General features: G+C 25.3%; 1 protein-coding gene across 1 annotated transcript; it reads left to right on the top strand.

Annotated features, from left to right (window-relative positions):
* Positions 1 to 1,545: 1,545 nt before the first annotated feature.
* On the top strand, positions 1,546 to 2,077 carry LOC119571531 (trafficking protein particle complex subunit 3-like; the record flags this gene model as incomplete). Its single annotated transcript, XM_037918794.1, is given in 1 exon segment — positions 1,546 to 2,077. A coding segment is annotated over 1 exon segment (121 nt), but the record flags the coding sequence as incomplete, so codon positions are not given.
* Positions 2,078 to 2,345: the final 268 nt, after the last annotated feature.

Here is a 2,345-nt window from a genome sequence, read left to right as displayed (position 1 = left end):
TAAAAATATAAATTTTTTATATTTATATATAGATTTAAAAATATTAATATTATAATTTATATATTTATATATATATATTTTATATATATATATAATTTTATATATATGTATATATATAAAATATTATAAATATATATAAATATATATTGTATATATACATATAAATAAAATAAATATATATATAAATATATACAAAATAATATATAAATATATATATGTATATATACATATAAATATATATAAATATATATATTATATATACACATAAATACATATATGTATATATACATAAAAATATATATAAATATATATATTTATAATAATATAAATACATTATGTATATACATTTTAAATATATATATGATATATACATGTAAATATATTTTAAAAAATATGTATGTATATATTCATATAATACATATAGTATATATACAATATATATATATATATCTGTATATTATTATATCTATATATATATATATATTAAAATTATATTGTTATATACATATATGTATTTTTTATGGGAAAATATACATACATATATTTATATATATATATTTATATGTATATATAGATATATATATTTATATATTTATATGTATATATACATATATACATAAATTATATATATATAAATGTATATTATATATATGCATAAACATATATGTATACATATATATATATATGCATAAACATATATGTATACATATATGTGTATATATGTATATGTATATGTACATATGCATATATATATGTATATGTACATATGCATATATATGTATATGTATATGTGTATATATACTCATATCAACTCAAGAACAGTATTTAAACACATTTTGAAGCTCCACCTCTTCCGTGCTTTGAAAACAAGTACCAACCTTTCTGAATCAACTCTTAGTGATTGCTACACACACACACACACACACACACGCACACGCACACGCACACGCACACACAAATATATAATGTACATACATATATATGTGTGCATGTTTGTGTATATATGTGTTCGTGCGTGCGTGCGTACGTGTGTGAGATGTCCATGGCGACAGTAGTGTTTTTTTTTTTTTTACCTAATTATTACAATGTTATTACCACTCGTTTTACCAGTAGTGAGATAAAAATATTTTTTCTGGAAATTCAGGAAAGGAATGCTAGTTTGATATTCAGGACTTTTGATTGACTCCTTGGTGACTAATCACTTGAGAGAACCATCTATGTGTAAACACATTTAATAAATAAAACCATATGAACATTGAATATATGCACGTTCCATCCCCAGCAGTTGTTGGTCAAGAAGAGTTGTGTTTTTCTGACGCTATTTGAATTATATATTTTGAACTTTTGATGTCATATGCCATTTTCTGCTCATGGTTATAGTTAGTAAGATTTCTGTGCAGCTTTTTGTTTATTTTTCTAATTTATAAATAACTCATATATCTTTCATTAAACTTTGTATTATTGCCCATTATGTTAATAGACCATATCTATAGAAGGAAATAGCACTTAACAGTATGCTTTTATATTTTCTCTTTTCCATCCACAGGTACAGTTGGAAATCATGGCTTGGTTTATTGCTGACCAGCTTAAAGGTGACAATGTGACAGAAATACGGGTGAAATTTGTCAAAAGATTAGAAGATGCCATTCCTGCTGGTGAAGATTAGTATCATAAAAGTGGTCTGTAATAAGGGTTTAAGGTTCATAACTTTGAAATCCGTTGGAATCATTGTTTTATAGAATGAAAGGGTGATATGTATATAGGCTTTCCTCACCAAAAATCCATAAATTAAGAATTCCTGGGAGAAAGCTCATATTTGTATGGAATTTAATCCAGTTACAGACCTGATGTTTTGGCTTGTTAGGTGAACTGTGTGTTTATTGATGTGTAATTTTTCCTGTAAGAAGACTCATTTCACAATTCAAGTACATTGTATACTAGCTGTATTAATAACACATGGAATACCAGTTGAAGTAAACAAGCCAAAACTAGAGAAACTAGATCTCTGCTTTTTGTTGAAAGTAAAATTTTTAAATGGTAAAGGGGATATTACATAAAAATGTTATTGCAGTAGAAATGCCACTTTGTTATGGGTACTTGTAGCATCTTCCTTATTATTTGTAGGGAAATTGATTTTTTCTCTCTCGAATGTTGGTTGAAGGAAGATTTGTCTATACTGTTAGCTTAACCAAAAAATGCTGTATGAGATCTTTGTTGTTATGAAAAAACAGGTACATGTGGCAGATGGCAAATATCATACCATGGGGCAGTTGAAGCAACTCTTTTTTGTGTGCTAGACAGTTTTTTGTTTGTTTGATCTTAAGTCTGGAGGTACAGCCTCTGAA

This window comes from Penaeus monodon, unplaced genomic scaffold, assembly GCF_015228065.2.
Source record: "Penaeus monodon isolate SGIC_2016 unplaced genomic scaffold, NSTDA_Pmon_1 PmonScaffold_670, whole genome shotgun sequence".
In the NCBI taxonomy this organism is placed as follows: Eukaryota; Metazoa; Arthropoda; class Malacostraca; order Decapoda; family Penaeidae; genus Penaeus; species Penaeus monodon.
The sequence above is the reverse complement of the archived record's forward strand: the minus strand, read 5'-3'. Positions and strand labels throughout refer to the sequence as shown.